Source organism: Convolutriloba macropyga, chromosome 14 (assembly GCF_964194025.1).
Source record: "Convolutriloba macropyga chromosome 14, txConMacr16.3, whole genome shotgun sequence".
Taxonomy (NCBI): Eukaryota; Metazoa; Xenacoelomorpha; order Acoela; family Convolutidae; genus Convolutriloba; species Convolutriloba macropyga.
Genome location: NC_134481.1, coordinates 43,740,391 through 43,760,815, shown reverse-complemented (window position 1 = coordinate 43,760,815; position 20,425 = coordinate 43,740,391). Strand labels below are relative to the sequence as shown.

The window sequence follows — 20,425 nt, the reverse complement described above, 5'->3', positions numbered from 1 at the left end:
CGAATTCTGTCAAAAAAATTGCAAAAAATTTGTGATATTCAAAAGTTGAAACCTATTCCATGGCAACTCAAAATTTTTCAGTAACTTATTATCCAATCTCTGATGAGGTTTTCTGGCCCCCGGGACTCAAACAACTTGATTATTGACAAAAAATGTCAAAAAAATATGAAAAAAAGGCAAGTTTTGTCAAAAAATGCTAAAAATCATGATGGCAAAAAGTTGAAAACCATTCCATTACCACTAGAAACTATGCACTAATCTATCATCAAACCCTTTATCAAACTCCAGAGGAGTTTTCTTGACACCTAGGGCTAAAAAAAACTCAAAAAATGACAAAAATTGTCAAAAAACCTAAAAAAAAATATAGCAAAAATTATTATCATTTTGCGTGTTTATGTTTGTAGTACCAAAACATATAGGTCATAAAATGGTCATAAGAAGCAATTTTGTGTCGCAAAAGGCCTTCATCAACTTTTAAAAGCTTCACCTAAGAAAAAAATACAAAAAACATGAAAAATTGCAGCATTTTGAGCCCAAAAACTCCTAAAAATGACCCTTTAACCTTAAATTAGGGGGGTAGGTACGTGGGGGGGGGGGGGGGGGGGGGGTAGGTACGTTGGGGGGGGGGGGTTAGATACGTGGGGGGTTAGGTACGCGGGGGGGGGTAGTTTATAAGCGGGGGATCAAGTTTTCTCAAATTGACCTCTTCACCTTGAATTACAGACTGTTACCAATTGCTATTTAGTACAAACTAAGCTATTGTTAAAGTCCAATGTTGGAAAACAGAAGTCAACAATCAAAAGCAGAGGTAAAAGCTCGGATAGAAAGAAGTCAAAATTCAAGTCACGAACAAACTTGCTTTCTGCTAAAAAAACCTGTAGAATCTCAATACTCCTGTTCGAGTCGTAAAGACAGCGCACCAATACAATTCAAATTCTTTGAATTGTAAAAAACCAAGAGAAGGCCAATAATAGCCCTAGCTATCGCTGTGCGGCTATTAAACAAATGAAATAACGCAAATTACAAAATTTCGTAAGGTAAACAACACAGAACAAAGGCACTCGTTTAACAAAATGTAGGAAAGTCATTTAAATTCCTAAAGGCTTGTATGGACAAAAAATTGCTGCAGCGAAAAACCCCAATCGCTCCGTCAATCACCATGAGCATAAAAAACATTTCCTGCGTATTCGCTGCAACTCATTCTAATTTTCAAAAGTTTCATTAAAAAATCTCGCGCAATTCGATCTCAAACAACTTGCGAGGGGCTGGCTTCGACGATAATTAGCTGGAGCCCCGAGAGCCTAGTTTAAGCCTGAGAGAGAGGGAAGGTGTGGAAAACGGACGCATTAGGGAGGGAGCTTGATAGATAGAGGGCTTGGAGCGAGGGCCAAGCATGAAGGGTTAGGGGCGGAATGAAACGGGGTGGCGGCGGTGTGCGAGGGCGCGTCGAACGTGCAGAGCTAGGATGCAATGAGGTGGAAAAGGAGTTAGGGGGTTCAAATTGCCGGCTTGGAGGAGGTTGGAAGGATGGTCTGGGGTTGACTGAGGGTGGGGGGGGGCAGAGGCGGGTCGAACTTTAAAACTGAGAACCGCCCTTCACACCTTGAAATTGTCTCCTCGATAGTTTCGGTGAATCGCATACCTGGAGACCAATGAGGCTCTAAGAGAGCTGCTCGGCCACTCAATGTCCTCTGAGCGCTACCTGTTTATCCCGTTTTTGAGAACAAAAGTCAAATGGGTCAGATGAAAAATCGCATAAAAACCACAGGACTAATATTACTGCGACAAACTGTTTGAGAGCAATTAACAATAGTGGCAAATTATTTCAACGTTGTTGCGGGTGCTAAATTGGGAATAAATGATCCAAATACAAGGGCACAGCAAATGGACATTATTCCATGCTTTTATAGAGGATAACAAGCTTCAATACAAAATCTCAAAAAAAAACTATTAATGCTGGTTAATGTATATTTGAATACAATGCTTTTTCCTCGCATTTTCGATCGCTGCACACTTCTATCGCTATCACCTCTTTTAATTACTTCAAGTTCGTTCGAGTTTTATATTGTTCAAACAAACAATAGCTTTCTATAGTTGGTAAAGAGAAAGGTAGACTTCTGCTCCATAACAGCCAGCTGAGGTTTTCCAGAAAAAAAAAATCAGCAACAAAAAATCAATTATCAAATCAACAATTTAAACTTAAATAATTACTCATGAAATTATTATTACTCTATAAATCAGCTGACGTGATTTAGTACATTCAGTTTATGAACACGTGCATAATGGGTCTGCAAAAAAGGCCACTGAGTAAAAGATTCAAAACAAATTTTACACACTGAGTGACCTGAACTCCTAGGAGTCTCTGAAGCTGCAACACCGTCAAAGGTTAAAAGATCATCAAGTCCATTTATGGAATAATTAGGAGCATTGACGTCAGTAACAGCTGCGGTAGTGAACCCAGGAACACTTCTGGAAACTAATGCCTCGTTCACGTTTCGGGTTGGCACCCGATTTGAGGTCAAATTGCCTTGCAGGAACCTTTCAACGTTACTGTTGTTGAGAAATCCTTTCGGAGACTCAACAGATGTCGAGATTTCAATTTCATCTTCGACGAAATTATTATCTAGTACAACTGGTTCGAGATTTTTAAGTTGACCTTTATCATTGCTAGAGCTGTTTCTGTTTTCTTCAGAGGATCCGAACTGATCTTGCAAAGTGTCTTGGTCTCCATTTAAATTGGGCGTAGATTTTTGAGGTTTATTAGAAGATACTTTGTCATGCAAGCTTTCAATTTCTTCTAAGACTTTTCCAGTTTGATGCAAAGATGTGGAATGAATTCGGTGAACATGATGATAATGATTCAAAAGAGCCACTTTCGTTCTGAATTTTTTAGTGCACAAAATACACTTTTCTTGGTATAATGCCCTAATTTTGCGCCTTTTAATGCCCAGAAACTTATCCAAGGCATCTTCTGAAATTTCACCTTTGTGGAATTTTTCAATATGGGTTCTCAAAATTCCATAGTTACCACGGGCCACGTATATTTTGCCACAGATCGGGCAGTAAATTTCACCGTGGTTTCTACTTCGGCCATCGCTGACGTCACTGACAGTCTTAGAACCTTCATCTTCAACTTGGTTCCTTGTATCGTCAATTTGCAGTTCCAGCAGTTCTTCGACTTCTAGGTTCTTGTTGTGATTAGCTTTGTAATGTCGCTTAATAGCACCAATTGACTTGACGACTGTCCCGCAGTCCTCGCATTTGAATATTCCGAAACTTCCGTCTGTGTATGCGTCTAGAGGATCGATCTGTTGTGACTGGTCGGCCAGATTATTCTCCAGATTTCCACTGGATTCCGTCGGCGTTTCCTCCATATTTGATTCCTGCAATTGAAAAAAGCTGTTTTTTAAATTGGGTAGATTCAGTATAAACACCACTCAAGCTGAAAACAATATAAAACAAAGCAAAAAGACAACCAATGAAAGCTATTTAAAACCCCATTGGCAACTTGCCACATCTGGGGACTTATCTTTTCAAAACAATTTTGGCTGGCTGGATTTGAACTCGGAAATAATTTGGCCAGAATTTTGGCACTGTTTTGTTCACTTTTATTTTTTGCACTTGAAGTCAGTACCTCTCATTGGGGCTCTGACTTAGTGTAAAAACTAAAACTGAACAAAAACGGTGCCTATTTCCTACTAATTTATTTCCGAGTTCAATTTCGAGCCACACTTCTCACATTTTTTTTTCTGAACTTCAAGAGTTTAACATGAGAGTTGAACTTTGCCAGTCGAAAACATTGCAATCAAATATATAGTAATATTATTGTTTCTGATTCATGGCAATCGCAGCATAACAGCACTAGGCGTTTCAATCTGCATTGCATTAGCAGAATCTTAATCACAGCTGAATTCAAACGTTTCACGATCAAGATAACTAATTTTTAGTGACTTTGGCCCCTTTTTAGAATTTAAAAATTTCACGTAATCAACCTTCCTATATGGCTAGGTGAGATCTCACCCTAACTTCAAACTTTTCACGATCAAGATAACTAATTTTTAGTGACTTTGGCCACTTTTTAGAATTTAAAAATTTCACGTAATCAACCTTCCTATATGGCTAGGTGAGATGTCACCCTAACTTAGACTTCTTCACAGAGGAAGGGGATTGAACCATCAATTATTGGCATTTTTTGTCACCCACGCCTTATGTCTCGGCTATCACGCCACATTGTTAATGACATCTTAAGGGTTCTGGGCTCAATCAGACGTAAAAACAACACGCATTGCTGCCAATAGTTCTGAGACACGTCACAATTTTGAAATGGGAGGGTTACTCGTATGTATTATGTAAGGAAAATCCGAGCGGGATCGGGATTAAGCCGATTAGATAAAGGGAAGCTATTTAGATAACCAAATTCCGATATCATTACAGGTGGCAATTCGCTGTGACAACGGCAAGCGATACATACAACGTTGGAAACAATTAACGATCACTTGTACCTGATGCTGTAAAGCAATATGCGCTTTCCTCTCTTTTCCAGTCCCAAAACTTTCCCCACAAATATCACACTCCCACAAATTAGACCCCACTCCTTGACAGAAGTTCTTGTGCTTGTCCAGATTTATCACAGTCTTAAAGTTCCTCTTGCACTTGAAGCACTGCAATTTGGTCAGAGCACTTTTCTGGCTCGATTGTTTGGATTTGAGAGTGGAGTCGTTGGTAGTGATTGCCTCTTCCCTCACAGGGGTGTCTGGGAACATCTCGTTCAGGGTTTCCTCGTCTGTGATAATCTGGTAGGCAGGCCGCTTCCTCTGCTGAAATTTTTATCGCAAAACTTGATTGAAATACTGATTTTAATTTTGAAATATTGTACAAAAAAATTAGAATATAACTATTATTTTCCACATGTAATCTTTAACCAGCTGGTTATAAAAGTAATTTACTTGTTCAGAAAAAAAACGGCGTCACAAAAGGAATCAATTTGAAATTTTCTCGGACTTGGCTTAAATAGTTACATTTCAGAGACAATAACGGTTAATTCACCATTGCAGATAAAACTAGAATGGCAACATCAAATCACAACACAGTGTGATTTAACGCCGAGCGTGGTTGCCAATGATTCACAAATTAGTGTTGCCAACGGTCCAAAAAGTACAATTGCTAATGGTCCAAAAATTAATGTCGCTAAGAGTCCAAAAATTAATGTTGCCAATGGTCCAAAAATTATCTAGGGAAAAATAAAAGTAAATCACCAAAAATTCCTCATAAATAGCGCCTTTTGAAAAAAATCATATCGTAAGCCATGAATATTATACTCCAAAAATGGAAAAAAAATTGCTAGATATTGAACAAAATTGAATTACGGTTTTCGATTGTCAAAAATATTTGTTCTACCATTCTTTTTTCGACACTTCAAAAACAAAGCCGAAAACTCACCTTTCTCTCGTTATCAGTATTTGAACTCTGAACTCTCAACTAAATAACTAACTAACTAACTCCCTTCAACAACTTAATTTGCCTAACTTAACGAAGCTTTGACGTTTTTCGCCATAACTATCAAAAGTGTTAAAAATCTAAAGAACGTTTTTTTTTGTTCTGTAGTTAAAGAAACATTTTTTACCATAAGGCTACGATTAATTGAGATTGGCCAGCCGATAAGAGAAAATGTCCGTTGCTGGTCCCTGGTTGGCACATTGTGCCTATATTATTGTCTGTACTCAAAATTGATGTTAACTGGAATTCTTAAGTAATTTACATCTGACAAGATAACATGAAACACCTTCAACTCCTTCACAATCGAAGCTTTAAAACATAAGAACACAGCAAACAGATTGCCGGAAAGCAGCCGCGCTAGGCGCTTGTGGCCTTCCATGGAATTAAAACAACTAATGAAATAAGATAGACAGACTGACCACCAGTCCTCTAATAGACTTTTGGGGTTTGATTCGGATTGTCATTTTTATGAGACACATACGCTCTATAAGGAAAAAACCCAAATAGAGCTTTTTCAAAACTAAAATTTGAAACAAAAAAGAGTCCAAAAATTAATGTTGCCAATGGTCCAAAAATTATCTAGGGAAAAATAAAAGTAAATCACCAAAAATTCCTCATAAATAGCGCCTTTTGAAAAAAATCATATCGTAAGCCATTAATATTATACTCCAAAAATGGAAAAAAAATTGCTAGATATTGAACAAAATTGAATTACAGTTTTCGATTGTCAAAAATATTTGTTCTACCATTCTTTTTTCGACACTTCAAAAACAAAGCCGAAAACTCACCTTTCTCTCGTTATCAGTATTTGAACTCTGAACTCTCAACTAAATAACTAACTAACTAACTCCCTTCAACAACTTAATTTGCCTAACTTAACGAAGCTTTGACGTTTTTCGCCATAACTATCAAAAGTGTTAAAAATCTAAAGAACGTTTTTTTTGTTCTGTAGTTAAAGAAACATTTTTTTACCATAAGGCTACGATTAATTGAGATTGGCCAGCCGATAAGAGAAAATGTCCGTTGCTGGTCCCTGGTTGGCACATTGTGCCTATATTATTGTCTGTACTCAAAATTGATGTTAACTGGAATTCTTAAGTAATTTACATCTGACAAGATAACATGAAACACCTTCAACTCCTTCACAATCGAAGCTTTAAAACACAAGAACACAGCAAACAGATTGCCGGAAAGCAGCCGCGCTAGTCGCTTGTGGCCTTCCATGGAATTAAAACAACTAATGAAATAAGATAGACAGACTGACCACCAGTCCTCTAATAGACTTTTGGGGTTTGATTCGGATTGTCATTTTTATGAGACACATACGCTCTATAAGGAAAAAAACCCAAATAGAGCTTTTTCAAAACTAAAATTTGAAACAAAAAAGAGTCCAAAAATTAATGTTGCCAATGGTCCAAAAATTATCTAGGGAAAAATAAATGTAAATCACCAAAAATTCCTCATAAAAAGCGCCTTTTTGAAAAAAATCATATCATAAGCCATTAATATTAAACTCCAAAAATGGAAAAAATTGCTAGATATTGAACAAAATTGAATTACGGTTTTCGATTGTCAAAAATATTTGTTCTACCATTCTTTTTTCGACACTTCAAAAACAAAGCCGAAAACTCACTTTTCTCTCGTTATCAGTATTTGAACTCTGAACTCTCAACTAAATAACTAACTAACTAACTCCCTTCAACAACTTAATTTGCCTAACTTAACGAAGCTTTGACGTTTTTCGCCATAACTATCAACAGTGTTAAAAATCTAAAGAACGTTTTTTTGTTCTGTAGTTAAAGAAACATTTTTTTTACCATAAGGCTACGATTAATTGAGATTGGCCAGCCGATAAGAGAAAATGTCCGTTGCTGGTCCCTGGTTGGCACATTGTGCCTATATTATTGTCTGTACTCAAAATTGATGTTAACTGGAATTCTTAAGTAATTTACATCTGACAAGATAACATGAAACACCTTCAACTCCTTCACAATCGAAGCTTTAAAACATAAGAACACAGCAAACAGATTGCCGGAAAGCAGCCGCGCTAGGCGCTTGTGGCCTTCCATGGAATTAAAACAACTAATGAAATAAGATAGACAGACTGACCACCAGTCCTCTAATAGACTTTTGGGGTTTGATTCGGATTGTCATTTTTATGAGACACATACGCTCTATAAGGAAAAAACCCAAATAGAGCTTTTTCAAAACTAAAATTTGAAACAAAAAAGAGTCCAAAAATTAATGTTGCCAATGGTCCAAAAATTATCTAGGGAAAAATAAATGTAAATCACCAAAAATTCCTCATAAAAAGCGCCTTTTTGAAAAAAATCATATCATAAGCCATTAATATTAAACTCCAAAAATGGAAAAAATTGCTAGATATTGAACAAAATTGAATTACGGTTTTCGATTGTCAAAAATATTTGTTCTACCATTCTTTTTTCGACACTTCAAAAACAAAGCCGAAAACTCACTTTTCTCTCGTTATCAGTATTTGAACTCTGAACTCTCAACTAAATAACTAACTAACTAACTCCCTTCAACAACTTAATTTGCCTAACTTAACGAAGCTTTGACGTTTTTCGCCATAACTATCAACAGTGTTAAAAATCTAAAGAACGTTTTTTTGTTCTGTAGTTAAAGAAACATTTTTTTACCATAAGGCTACGATTAATTGAGATTGGCCAGCCGATAAGAGAAAATGTCCGTTGCTGGTCCCTGGTTGGCACATTGTGCCTATATTATTGTCTGTACTCAAAATTGATGTTAACTGGAATTCTTAAGTAATTTACATCTGACAAGATAACATGAAACACCCTCAACTCCTTCACAATCGAAGCTTTAAAACATAAGAACACAGCAAACAGATTGCCGGAAAGCAGCCGCGCTAGGCGCTTGTGGCCTTCCATGAATTAAAACAACTAATCAAATAAGATAGACAGACTGACCACCAGTCCTCTAATAGACTTTTGGGGTTTGATTCGGACTGTCATTTTATGAGACACACGCTCTATAAGGAAAAAAACCCAAATAGAGCTTTTTCAAAACTAAAATTTGAAACAAAAAAGAGTCCAAAAATTAATGTTGCCAATGGTCCAAAAATTATCTAGGGAAAAATAAATGTAAATCACCAAAAATTCCTCATAAAAAGCGCCTTTTTGAAAAAAATCATATCATAAGCCATTAATATTAAACTCCAAAAATGGATAAAATTGCTAGATATTGAACAAAATTGAATTACGGTTTTCGATTGTCAAAAATATTTGTTCTACCATTCTTTTTTCGACACTTCAAAAACAAAGCCGAAAACTCACTTTTCTCTCGTTATCAGTATTTGAACTCTGAACTCTCAACTAAATAACTAACTAACTCCCTTCAACAACTTAATTTGCCTAACTTAACGAAGCTTTGACGTTTTTCGCCATAACTATCAACAGTGTTAAAAATCTAAAGAACGTTTTTTTGTTCTGTAGTTAAAGAAACATTTTTTTACCATAAGGCTACGATTAATTGAGATTGGCCAGTCGATAAGAGAAAATGTCCGTTGCTGGTCCCTGGTTGGCACATGGTGCCTATATTATTGTCTGTACTCAAAATTGATGTTAACTGGAATTCTTAAGTAATTTACATCTGACAAGATAACATGAAACACCTTCAACTCCTTCACAATCGAAGCTTTAAAACATAAGAACACAGCAAACAGATTGCCGGAAAGCAGCCGCGCTAGGCGCTTGTGGCCTTCCATGGAATTAAAACAACTAATGAAATAAGATAGACAGATTGACCACCAGTCCTCTAATAGACTATTGGGGTTTGATTCAGACTGTCATTTTTATGAGACACATACGCTTTATAAGGAAAAACCCAAATAGAGCTTTTTCAAAACTAAAATTTGAAACAAAAAATCAAGACTCTAATACTCAAGAACTAGAGCATATATGTTTGGCACTGCTTGGATTCACACAATGGATCTTTAACTAGTAAATAATCATAAAAAAAATGAATCATCGATGGAGACGAATTGAAAAAACATAGCAGGACAAGTCCTGACGTACAATTAAAAGTATTTTCATTGACAAAACAAAAACTAGAACTAGAACGGACAATGAATGAATTAAAAAAACCATTCCCAAAAAAATCAGATCAAAAACATTTTAAAAAAAAACAGAAAATCAATGTCAAAATGCCGCATGTGAACAAAAAAACCATTAGCGAGAAAATGAAATTTGGTTGAAACAAAAAACTAGGCCTAGAATGAACTATGAATGGATTAAGAAAACCATTTAGAAAAAAAATTGATCCAAAAAATTGAAAAAGCAGTAAAAATCAAAGTGAAATTGAGATATCTGAACAAAAATCTACTAGAGAGAAAGCGAATTTTTGTTCAAACACCGTTTTCTCACTCTACTTTAAAATTAGAGGGAAAAAATTCCTAACCTCAAAACTATTCGCTTTTTCGCTTCACTACCTGTTTAGGCGTGACCAAAATCACTACTCCACTTTGACTTTAAAATCATTAAATTGTATGAACAGAAAAGACAGCGCCCCAATACAATTCAAACTCTTTGAATTGTAAAAAAAACCACGATGCCCTCAAAAATAGCCGCTATCGCTTCGGGGCTATTAAAAATAGCCGGCAAATTGCAGGAAAATAGCCACCGTTGACGCGCTTGATGCACGTCGGATTTGAAACAGAAAAAGAACAAAGGAGATAGAAATTGACCGAAAAATTTTCTGTTTTTTTCAGTGTCAAAAAAGGTTCTAATTTGGATTGCAGTTTCAGTTATAATCATAAACTATACTTTATTCAGCTTCTAAACTAAAAGGCATTAAGCGTAATACTAATGTCAGCTAGCAATCGCTTTGATGAACTTTGATAACCTAACGCATTATGATTTAATGACAGCGTTTTATAGGTTTATCCCATTTCTTTTGATTTTACTCTTTTGACTTTGAACGTATTCACTACATTGCGTGAATAAATTTAAAACCCATATAGCTGAAACAGTGAGTGAGGTAAGTCAGAAGTCAAGCGTGAAAATTGTTTTTATGTAAAACGAAAAACGTGATCAAAAGGTGAAGCGAATTGAAAAAACACAGCAGGACAAGTCCTGACGTACAATTCAAAGAATTTTCATCAATTAAACAATAAACTAGACCTAGAACGGACTAGCACTGAATTGGGAAAACCATTTCTAAAAAAAATCAGATAAAAAAATTTAAAAAAACTGAAAATTAATGTCAAAATGCCGCATGTGAACAAAAAAAGCCACTAGCGAGAAAAGAAATTTGGTTCAAACAAAGAACTAGGCATAGAATAATTTTTGAATGGATTTGGAACATTTCGAAAAAAAATCCGATCCAAAAAAACGAAAAAACAAAAGAATTAAAGTGAAACTGCCGCATGTGGACAAAAAGCCACTAGCGAGAAACCCAATTTTTGTTCAAACACCGTTTCTCACTCTACTTTAAAATTAGAGCAAAAAAATTTCACGCCGCAAAACCACTCGCTTTCGCTCCACTTCCTGTTTCGGCGTGACCAAAATCACTACTCCAATTTGACTTCAAAAATCATGAAAATGTGTGAACAGATCTTAAAAAAAACACAGCCGGAAGAATTCCGGAAACACCTCGAAGTGAAAATCCATTTAAACGCCATCCATCTACTCATCAAACAAAACGTGCCTTCAAAAATTTATGATTATCTTGAAACAAAGTCATGAAACAAAAAAGAAAAAACAATAAAATCAAATCTGTTAAAATATGATAAAAAATCTGATCAAATTTTGTTATAAATTGAGATCCCGAAAAAACGATCTCTGCCAAAATAATTCATCAAAACAACTAGTACTTAAAAACCACTTTATGAATTTTGAAAAAAAATACTTTAGGCTAAATTATGAAAAAAAGCTCTTAAGAACAACTTTTACTGAAAAACTGGAAAAAATTACTAATTTTTTTTAATATTTCAAAAAACATATAAATCCAAAGAAAAATTCCCTTCAGCCAATGAGGTATCCAGATGCTTGCAAAACAATAGGCAAGTCATAAAAGGCAATGAAACTTAGCTAAAAACAGGAAAAAAACTAAAAACTGCAAAAAATTAAGAAAAATAGTTCCAATTTTCGCCATTTTTTTTGTCATATTTCTCAACAAAAAAATGATTCTTAGCCACAAAACTGCAACCAATTGTTATCAGAAATTTTCTCAAGTAGATGGGGTTTCTTCAATACCCATTTGAGCCAGTAAAACAAAATAATCGTCAAAAAGAACGCAAAAATTAGCCCGAAAATCAGCAAAATACATTAAAAACCTCCGAATTATCATAAAACTCATATGAATTTCCAGAAACCTTCAAACCACTACTGAAACCAGCCTAAAATTAAAACAAAATCATAACCAAACCTCTTAACCAAAAAAATGAAAAAAACTGCTTTAAAATGCCGCACTTGAACAAAAAATTTCGCTCGCTTAGAGAAAATTTTTTCACACATCAATTTCTCGCTCTCTCAAAAACAGCGGTATGAACAAAAACCACTCTCTTTTCGCTCCGCTCTTCACTTTTGTTCAGCACCAAAATCACTCTGTACAAAATCACTTTGTACACTCCAAAATCAAAATAATTAAACAAAGTTGTATACCAATTCATTAGACCGCTCCACATCTATTCGCAGGGGGGGGGGGGGCTTTCTTTTCGCACAAACCTTGAGAGATAACAGTAGACATGGCAAAGAATAGCAGCTACAGGTTATCTTTACAGCAGGAAAAAAGTAATTTGAAATATGAACCAAACATTTGCCAAATGAGTGCAACACAGATAGAAACAACAATGTTGCCTCTGATTTCCATTTACATAATTGATCATCAAGCAGTTGAAACAATTGTCAAAAACAAGTATCAGAGACAAAGATTACGACATTAATTGGGCTCTCAGAAAAGATTAAAAAATAATTGGATAAACTGGCACAAAGAAACGTTGCATAATCCAGAAAAAATCAGTTAATTTGAGAAAATAGGTGTCAGATTACCGGAATAGCTGCGAAATAGACTTGCGTCCCATATAATATAAACAGAAACAGACATAGATATAAGTTGGAAAAGCTATTGGCTCCGCTCAAAAGGTAAGTAAAAAAACATTCAGCCATAAACTAACAAAGCTTGTTAACATTCATTCCACATAAACCTTTTATTAGGGACCACAACTGCACATATAAGTTCCCTTAACCTTAAACTAATTCAAATTAAACTTGAGTTTTAAAGTGCAAAGGTCATTTTATTGAGTGAGTTTAAGTCACGAATGATCAAAATCTAATCACGCAAATGGTCTTAAAACCTTTGCTAGAGAGCAAATGACAAATGACGTCACGCGCGCAAATGCCATTAGTGAGAGGAAGAAGTCATTCAGAAAAATTTACTTTTTCAGCTTCGGTGTGTGAACAAAAGCAAAACGAAAAAGAGCGTCAGACGACGAAACAAAAAAACATAGCATGACAAGTCGTGAAGTACAATTCCGCGAATTTTCATTGACTAAACAAAAACATAGACCTAGATCGGACTACGAGTGACATGGGAAAACCATTTCTAAACAAAAACAGACAAAAAAAACGATGTCAAAATGCCGCTAGCGAGAACAAAAAACCACTAGCAAGAAACGTAAATTTGATTCTAACAAAAAACTAGGCCTAGAATTAACTATGAATGGATTGGGAAAACCATTTAGAAAATAATCCGATCCAAATAATTGAAAACATCCTGATAATTGAAAACATCCAAATAATTGAAAGCCGCATGTGAACAAAAAACCGCTAGCGAGAAATCAAATTTTTGTTCGAACTCCGTTTTCTCACTCTACTTCAAAAATAGAGCAAAAAAATTTCACGCCGCAAAACCAGTCGCTTTTTCGCTCCACTTTCTGTTTCACCAAAATCACTACTCCAATTTGAATTCAAAAATCATGAAAATGTGTGAACAGATCTTAAAAAAATACAGCGCCCCAATACAATTCAAATTCTTTGAATTGTAGGAAACCAAGAGCACCGCAATAAAGCTTCGCACAGCTAACAACTTCGCAGCTATAACAAGAAAAAATTAAAAACGCATCAAAAGTCCATCTCTAACATCAAATAAATGATGATCCAGAGCAGAAAACCAATTCATAAAAAATCATAGCCAGAAACCCGCATCTGGAAAATAGACGCAGGCTGACCTAACCTAAATCGTTATTGAAATTGAATTACAATAAAAAGACAGCTTTTGTTTTTTAAAAAAGATGTACCCTCATTTACTAGTTTTTATCAAATTAGACGATTATGCTGAATTGAACAAATAAACAATAAAAGCACTTCGAAATAAATTTGCATTCCTTTGATTTGGCTCTTGTTCTTCAGACAGTCTTCATTACATTGTGGTTTTTATTGATAGCACTATCAACCCACATTCAGAAAAAACAGGTAGTGAATTACGTCAAAATTCACACATTAAAGGAATTATTTGTGTAGAAAAAACTGAAAACTCAACGACAGAAAATTGAGCTCAAAATATCCAAAGAAACAGCAAATCCATTAAAGTAGCAACTGGCCGTCCAAAACACATGGAAATTAAAAAAAGAATTCGACTTTTTACCCGATTTTTTACAGCTGTCGAAACGTATGATTGTCTGATTTATGAATATTCCGAACGGCAGAGGAAAATAAACGGAACAAAATCACGTCAAAAAGGAGAAAAAAGATTAAAAGGAAGAGTAACTAGATATTGAAATGTTTTGAGTTTCTGTCAATTTTCAAACTTAACTCTACTGAACAACAATTATATTGATTGGTTACATTTGGTTACAGCTTTGTCACAAAGCTGGCCCAATTTGATTGAAAAAAACCAATAAAATGGGCGTAACTTTTTTTTAAAAAAGCACTCAAAGGCACGCAGCAATGATAAAGCTCCAAATTAACACAAAGAATCTGTCATCAAAAGCTCAAATATTTGCTTAAAAGCTTAAAGCTCAAGACTGTTCTCGTCTAAACAGAAAAATGTCACGCCTCTTTCTCTCAGCGCAGAAATAATGATCATTTGCATACAAAAAACTCAAAAAACCGTAATCCAAGAATGCGATTGCATTGGTGCTCTGTCTTTTTTTTTGACACACATTTTGTTTTCACGATTTCGTTTTCACATTTTGTTTTCAGGATGTTTTAACACATTTTTCAAAGCCTCTGATTTTTCAAAACGGGATAAACAGGTAAGACCAAGAAGGCATTAAGTTTCATTAGAGGCGTAAAGTTAGCTTTAGCAGTCCTTAAAGTGCTTAGAGTAATGCAGCTGCTGAAAAGCCTTAATTCAAGGTTATAGTCATTTTTATGAGTTTCTGAGCACAAAATGGTGCAATTTTTTACGTTTTTTTAAAAACGTTTTTAGAGTTTTTTTTATTATTCTTTAATTAACGTTTGTCACACTTGATAAAGGTCTTTTGCAAAATATAATTACTTGCTATGGCCATTTTAAGAGTTATATGTTATGATAAGGCAAACATAATCACAAAAAATGATACTAATATTGCATTTTTTGAAGTTTTTTCAGCCTTTTAGTTTTTCCAGCCCCAAGGGCCAGAAAACCTCCTCTAGGGTCTGATAAAAAGTTTATGCAGAGTGGTAATTTGGCATGTCATTCTTAGAGGCAGTGAAGTTCTTCTCAACATTATAATACCACGAAATTTAGGAATTTTTTGATAAAATTTGCAATTTTTTTGAAAAAATTTGTCTTCTGTACACTTTTAGTCTCAGTGGTCAGGAAACGTCCTCTAGGCTTTGCCAGTACATTACTGCATAAATGCTATGGGCAATGGAATGCTATTCAACTTTTTAACATCACGAAATTTTAATATCATTATGCCTGGTTTATCGATTTTTATGAGCCAATGCAGTTATTTTATTCAATTTGGGTTAATGGATGGCCTCTGGAGACAATGAACAGGTCCACAAGAAACATTATCAAAAGATTTTAAGCAAAATTTTATTAAAATTTGCCATTATCAAACTTTCTGTAATTTGAGTCATTTTCAAGTTTATCAATATTTATAGTCCAATGGAACTTTTTTAGGTCCTGCAGGTATGTTACTGGACGTAGAACGGACTATGAGTGAATTGGGTAAACCATTTCTACAAAATTCAGATCGAAAAAACAAAAAAAAATCAGAAAATCTATGTCAAAATGCCGCTAGCGAGAACAAAAAAACAACTAGCAAGAAATGTAAAATTGATTCTAACAAAGAACTAGGCCTAGAATTACCCATGACTGGATTGGGAAAACCATTTAGAAAGAACTCCGATGAAAAAATTGAAATGACAGCAAAAATCAAAGTGAAATTGCCACATGTGAACAAAAAACCACTAGCAAGAAATCAAATTTTTGCTCAAACACCGTTTTCTCACTGTACTTTAAAATTAGAGCGAAAAAGTTTCACGCCGAAAAACCACTCGCGTTTTCGCTCCACTTCCTGTTTCATCGTGAACAAAATGACTACTCCAATTTGACTTTAAAAATTATGAAAATGTGTGAAAAGATCTTAAAAAAAGACAGCGCCCCAATACAATTCAAAGTCTTTGAATTGTAAAAAACCAAGAGCACGGCAAAATAGCTCCGTTCAGCTAACAGCTTCGCAGCTATAAGAAGAAAAAATAAAAAAACGCATCAAATGACCATCTCTAATATCAAATAAATGATCATCCAGAGCAGAAAACCAATTCATAAAAAATCATAGCCAGAAACCCGCATCTGGAAAATAGACGCAGGCTGACCTAATCTGCGCGATTGAAATTGAATAAAAATAAAAAGACAGCTTTTGTTTTTTATAAAAGAAGTACCCTCGTTTACTATTTTTTTAAATCAAATTAGACGATTATGCTGAATTGAACTAATAAACAATAAAAGCACTTCGAAATAAATTTGCATTCCTTTATTTTGGCTCTTGTTCCTTAAACAGTTTTCATTACATTGTGGTTTTTATTGATAGCACTATCAACCCACATTCAGAAAAACAGGTAGTGAATTACGTCCAAATTCACACATTAAAGGAATTATTGGTGTAGAAAAAACTGAAAACTCAACGACAAAATTCAACTCAAAATATCCAAAGAAGCAGTAAATGCGTAAAAGTAGCAACTGGTCGTCCAAAAAACAAGGAAATTAGAAAAGAATTCGACTATTTCCCGTATAAAAACAGCTGTCAAAACGTATGATTGTCTGATGTATATGAATATTGCGAACGGCATAGGAAAATAAAAGGAACAAAATCACGTAAAAAAGGAGAAAAAAAATTAAAAAGAAAAACATGGAAAAAGTGCGAAAGAAACCAGAAAAAAAACTAGAGAAAACAGATTGAAAAACGTGAAAATGATGAAAAAAACGAGCAAAAACGGGAACTAGATATTGAAACATTTTCAATTTCTGTCAATTTTCAAACTTAATTCAACTGAACAACAATTATATTGATTGGTTACAACATCCAAGTAAAAGCTGGCCCAATTTGATTGAAAAAAAAACAAAAAAATAGACTGAAAGTTTTTTAAAAAGCACTTAAAGAAACACAGCAATGAAAAAGCTCCAAATTAGCTCAAGGAAACTGTCATCAAAAGCTTAAATATTAGCTTAAAAGCTCAAGACTGTTCTCGTCTAAAGAAAAAATTTCACGCCTCTTTCTCTCAGCGCAGAAATAATGATCATTTGCATACTAAAAACTCAAAAAACCGTAATCCAAGAATTCGATTGTATTGGTGCTCTGTCTTTTTTGACACACATTTTGTTTTCACGATTTCGTTTTCACATTTTGTTTTCATGATGTTTTAACACATTTTTCAATGCCTCTGATTTTTCAAAACGGGATAAACAGGTAAGACCAAGAAAGCATTAAGTTTCATTAGAGGCGTACAGTTAGCGTTAGCAGTCCTTAAAGTGCTTAGAGTGATGCAGCTGCTGGGAAAACCTTAATTCAAGGTTATAATCATTTTTATGAGTTTCTGAGGCCAAAATGGTGCAATTTTTCACATTTTTCTGAAAATCGTTTTTCGAGTTTTCTGTTTGATTAGTCTTGAATTAACGTTTGTCACAGTTGATGAAGGTCTTTTACAAAAAAATACTCCCTATGGCCATTTTAAGAGTTATATGTTTGGATAATGAAAACAATCACAAAAAATGATACTAATTTTTGCATTTTTTGAAGTTTCTTCAGACTTTGAGTTTTTCCAGCCCCAAGTGCCATAAAACCTCCTCAACGGATTGAAAATAGGTTGATGCATAGTCTCTAATGGCAATGGAACGCTCTTCTACATTTTAATGTCACTAATTTTAGCAACTTAAAAAAAAATTTAATTTTTTTTTTACTTTTTTCCAAAATTTTTTTGTCATTTTTTGAGTTCATTGACCTTGCGTTTTTTGACCGTTTTTGACTTTTGGGTTTTTTTTGCCATTTAATAGGTTTATGCAGAGTGGTAATTTGGCATGTCATGTTTAGAGGCAGTGAAGTTCTTTTCAACATTTTAAAATCAAGAACTTTAGGAATTTTTTTGATAAAATTTGCAATTTTTTTAAAAATATTTGTCTTCTGTTCACTTTTTTCGGTCTCAGTGGCCAGGAAACCTCCTGTAGGCGTTGCTAGTACGTTACTGCATAAATGCTATGGGCAATGGAATGCTATTCAACGTTCTAATATCACGAATTTTTAATATCTTTATGCCTGGCTTATCGATTTTTATGAGCCAATGCAGTTTTTAAGGCTTCAATTTATGTTAATGGATAGCCTCTGGAGACAATGAAATGGTTCTGAAGAAGCTAATATCAAAAAATTTTAAGCAAAATTTGATTAAAATTTGCCAAAATTTTCAAATTTTCTGTAATTTTAGTCATTTTCAAGTTTATCAATAGCTACGGTCCAATGAAAGTTTTTTAGGTTTTGCAGGTAGGTTACTGGACAGATTTATGAGAAAACAAGTGGTTTCGAACTTTTGAATAATGCGAAATTAAGAAACTTCTTTTTCCAATTTTCATATTTCTCGTTGTTTGCTATTTTTATAGCCCAATAAAGCTCTTTCAAGGCTTGGGGTTGGGTTAGTAGGTATATTTAATTGGATCAAATTTACCCAGGGTAATTTTTTTCAGGGTAAAAGCCTCAAGAATTTTAGCAATGATTGTTTTTGTCTCATTTTTGTTTCTCAACTTTTGAGATTGTTCTTCTTTTTGGCTGGCGTTGTTCAACTGATCAGGTACAGCTGCTCAAGTTTTTCATCCAATTCTTTGGATGGTAGTTCAGGTCTTGTCATGCTATGTTTTTTTTTCATCGCAAGAAGCTTTGAAGATCTCAAATCAAGTGATAGCAAAGTCCACGAATCTCAATTCAAAATCAAATCACGCAACCAAATGGCTCGTTGCCCTCATAAGCCAGCAGCTTGAATTCCAGAATACTCCAGAACATAAAAAGGTGTGTTTACCAACAGACTAGGCTTCTGCGAGGTCTTGCCGTCATCATTGGGTTCTCCAATTTTACCCTCCCTGTTTGCCCCCAGTTTCCTTGCCAGCAGATGAAGAGGGGATTTAGATGCGAAAATGGCCTTGTGTATTTGCCGCATGTGAGACTTGAGGTTGAGTTCACTCGAGTAGCTCTGAAGGCAAACTGGACACTTGGACATCTGTCTGTTTGTGTTCAGTTTACAGTGTCGCGAATGGACAGTTGCATGGTACCTGGAGTCGAACAACTCGCCACAAGCGGAGCCGCCCGCACACGTGAACTAAACACCCTAATATGTGATCTTAAGACCCACGTATGTGAATTAAATGGGAGCTAAATGCGAAACTGAGTACACAGAAGTGACGTATCGATTTGAACTTTCAAACTATTGGTGTTTGTGAATTCATGGCGCGAGTTTCAATTACAATTTAGAGCAAGGAATACAAATCCAACAAACAATCACGATTTCAACCAACATATAATACGGCAATAACATTTCCAGAAAAAATATTTGTTTTTGCAGATATAAATCCAAACGATTACACAGGAAAACTAAGGCAATTAAATTCAATCATCGCCAGAACCGAACCTGGGCAATTGATAGTTTTGAACGCAGCTCCAATGCATACATCATGATTCAAGAAACACCTCAACTACTCTTAGAAGTGAAGACGACAGAATGAAGCCATTCGCTAGGCTACAACCCTTTTTGGCATAGCAACTGAATTAGACGTCAAAGATTTTTCACACATTACGATAAGGGAACATCTTTTTTTACGCCTAGAATATTTCCTTTTTACAAACCAACTCAATCATAATGATTTTAAAATACAAAAACAACCTCTCAGATACCGTGCTTTTTGAAGCTAAGCAACAAAAGCGAAAAATAACGCAGTCAAAGCTTTTGAAAAAAGACTGACAATGTATTGGTAGAAAAAAAATAATATTAGGGCAGAACTAAATTAATTTGATACTGTTCTTTTGGTAAACAAGAACAATGAAGAGTTGGTGTGTCACATACGCTATGATTGCAGGCACTAGCTGCAAACAAATCGAGACTTTCAAGCTTAGAAAAGAACAGCTCGATTGAAGAAAAGGAACTCAGAGAGAAATTAGCAAAGTAACCCAGATCGAACAAATTTACACCGACGTAAGGAAATAGTATCTCAAACTAATGAGCACCAGAACAGCAAACAACAACAGAATTGGAAACAAAATAAAAATTGATGTACTTGAAAAAGCCAGAGATCTCAAGACAAGCTCAAATAAAAAAAAAACACAGCACAAGTATTACTTCATTGAAAATATTACTTTAATATAGTATTACTTCTTGGAAGTATTACTTCAATATAGTATTACTTCATTGAAAGTCGGTGAAATTTTGACAGTAAATCAAGACGAGATTATTTAAACATTAATTCAAACACCATTTCTCAA

General features: G+C 34.7%; 1 protein-coding gene across 1 annotated transcript in view; it reads right to left on the bottom strand.

Moving 5' to 3' along the window:
* Window positions 1-2,159: 2,159 nt before the first annotated feature.
* LOC142353502 (uncharacterized) overlaps window positions 2,160-20,425 on the bottom strand; it is a 30,741-nt gene continuing 12,475 nt past the window's right edge. Inside the window, exons 3-5 of the mRNA XM_075405753.1 lie at window positions 18,972-19,268; window positions 4,503-4,817; window positions 2,160-3,383 (exon numbers count right to left, since the gene is read on the bottom strand). Coding sequence (XP_075261868.1) covers window positions 2,238-3,383; window positions 4,503-4,817; window positions 18,972-19,268 — 1,758 coding nt within the window. The 3' untranslated portion in view covers window positions 2,160-2,237. The remainder of the gene's footprint in view (window positions 3,384-4,502; window positions 4,818-18,971; window positions 19,269-20,425) is intronic.